Below are 2,735 nucleotides of genomic sequence, written 5' to 3' on the forward strand. Positions count from 1 at the left end.
GCACGGCCGCCAGGCAGCGCCCGCAGAAGTTGTGGCCGCACTCCGTGATGACGGGCTCGGAGAAGAGCTCCAGGCACACGGAGCAAGTGACCTCGGCCTGCAGGCTCTCGCCCAGGGCCAGCACGGCCCGCGCCATGCTCGCCACCGCCCGCCGCGCTTCCCGGAAAGGGCGCGGGGACGGGACGCTGCGCCGGAGGGGCGGGCAGGGCCGCGGGGAAGGCTGCGGGCAGGGCTGCGGGCAGGGCTGCGGGCAGGGCTGCAGGTGGGGTCGCAGGCAAGGCTGCGGACAGGCTACGGGCAGGGCTGCAGGCAGGGCTGCAGAGGAACGGGTTCGTGTGTGAGTGTGTGTGTTCATGTCTCTGTGTGTGTCTGTGCGCGTGTATTTGTGTGCATGCGTGTACATGTGTGTCTGGGCACATGTCTGTGTGTACATGCGTGTCCATGCACATATATGCGTGTGCATGCATGTTGTGTGCTTGTATGCATGTGCATGTGTGTGCAAGCACATGTGTGCATACATGTGCATATGTGTCTGTGCACGTGTCTGTGTGTGCCAGCGTGTCTGTGCACATGTATGTGTGTGCATGCGTGTCCATGCATGTGTATGTGTGTGCACGTGTGTCCATGCACGTGTGTGTGTGCATGCATGTCCATGCCCACATATGTCTGTGCATGCATGTCCATCCCCACGTATGTGTGTGCATGCATGTGCATGTGTATTATGCATTCATATGTGTGTGCATGCATGTGCTTACACATCTGCACATGTCTGTGTGTGCATGCGTGTCCATGCACGTGTATGTGCATGCCTGTGCATGCATGTGTGGGCTTGTGTGTGCAAACGTGTCCTGGTCTGTGCATGTGTTTCTGTGCACATGTCTGTGTGTGCATGGCTGTGCTGGTGTGTGCATGTGTGTCCATGAACATTTATGTGTGTGTGTGAATATTGTGTGCTTGTATGCATGTGCATGTGTGTGCATCTATGTGTGTGTGCATGCATGTCCATGCACATACATGTATGTGCAAGCATATGCATGTGTGTCTTGCACTCATATGTTTGTGCACGTATGTGCATATGTGTTTGTGCACATGTCTATGTGTGCATGCATGTCTGTGTGCATGATTGCATGTGCATGCCTGTCCACACGTGTATGCATGTGCAGGCATGTGTGCATAGGTGTGTCTGTGCACTGGCATGTGCATACACATGCATATGGATGCAGGCATGCTGGCACACATATGTGTGTATGTTGGCGTGTGCATGTGCCTGTATGTGTGTGGGCGGTCATGTGTGCCAGTGTGCTTGCATGTTGATGCGTGCATGTATGTCTTTGCACCGGGGTGTGCAAGTGGGTGCGTATGTGGGTGCATATGCATATTTACACATGTGTGTATACACGAGCATGAATGTGTATGTGCATGCATGCATCTGTGTTGGCACATGTATGTATGTCAGTGCATGTATGTGTGCATGTGTGTGGCCATGTGTGTTGCTGTGTGTACCTGCACATGTGTTGGCATGCATGTGTCTGTACTGTGTGCTCCTGTCTTGACGTGTGCGTATGCAGATGCGAGTCTGCACATTTGTGCAGGGACAGGGAAGGGATCTGAGCCCTGTGCTCGGCACTGGTGAGGCCGCCCCTCGATGAGTGGGTTCAGTGTTGGGCCCCTCACCCCAAAAAGGCCATTGAATGCCTCGAGCGTGTCCAGAGAAGGGCAACGGAGCTGGTGCAGGGTCTGGAGCACAGGTCTGCTGGGGAGCGGCTGAGGGAACTGGGGGGGTTCAGTCTGGAGAAGAGGAGGCTGAGGGGAGACCTCATCGCCCTCTTACAACTTGGCACACGCGTGTGAGTGTGGCTGCGGGTGCAAACCGTGGCAAAATGAGCAGGGACATGCAGGGGGCAGCCCCGCTTCAATAAATTTAATCTTTATAACCTCAAGCACCCCAGGGGAGCTTGGCCCCGGCTCAGGCCATCGTGGGTGGGTTGGTGATGCGGAGCAGGATCCGTTCCCAGGCCTTGCGCTTCCCCCCCGCCAGGGTTGGGAGTTAACGCGGTTGAAGGGGTTTTTGTCAGCGCTGCAGCTGTGATGCGGGAGCTGAGGGGGATCGGGGCCGTCAGCCGCTTCCCTCAGCCCCCTCCTGCATGTGTGAAAATCCCCCAAACCGAGCGGCCACCACCAGGCAGGGGGGCTCCAGCTTCCCTCCCCACACGCCGCAGCTTGCCCAGCGTCTCCTTTGCTCCCACCCGAGCCCCAAAACACCCAGAGGGCAGAGAAGGGGCCCCCTGGGAGCCCCCCCCCCCAGACCTCCTGGTGTGTCTCTGCTGACTGCGGGGCCATGTCCCCTTGGCACTGCTCAGCCCCCGCGGGTGCCCAAAATCAGCTCCCCAGCATGTTCAGCCATTGGCTCCGCTTCTCCACCATCTGGGGCCCAAGGAGTGACTCCAGTGGTTTGGGGGGGTCAGCTGGGCTGTCCCTGGCAATAAAGCAGCAGAACAAGGTGGCTGCTGGGCCAGGCCAAACCTCGGGGGACAGGAACCCCCAAAGATTGGGTCCCGCTAAAGGATGGCGTCGTTAACCCTCCAATCGAGCAGTGTTTTAGCTGAGGACTCCCTGAACAAACCCACCTGCAGTTAAGTGGGGGGTGCTGATAACCTGCAGACAACTCGGCGGGCAGCGAGGCTTCTGGCAGCACACGGCACCCCCAAATTCACACCCTGCAGCCCCCCCCCCCC

General features: G+C 58.0%; 1 protein-coding gene across 1 annotated transcript in view; it reads right to left on the reverse strand.

Annotated features, from left to right (window-relative positions):
• The window catches only part of LOC113476815 (E3 ubiquitin-protein ligase TRIM7-like), a 5,086-nt gene extending 4,877 nt beyond the window's left edge, over positions 1–209 (reverse strand). Inside the window, exon 1 of the mRNA XM_026842768.1 lies at positions 5–209. Coding sequence (XP_026698569.1) covers positions 5–136 — 132 coding nt within the window. The 5' untranslated portion in view covers positions 137–209. The remainder of the gene's footprint in view (positions 1–4) is intronic.
• Between the last annotated feature and the right edge of the window lie 2,526 nt (positions 210–2,735).

Source organism: Athene cunicularia (assembly GCF_003259725.1).
Source record: "Athene cunicularia isolate RWA chromosome 2 unlocalized genomic scaffold, athCun1 chr2_part1, whole genome shotgun sequence".
Classification (NCBI taxonomy): Eukaryota; Metazoa; Chordata; class Aves; order Strigiformes; family Strigidae; genus Athene; species Athene cunicularia.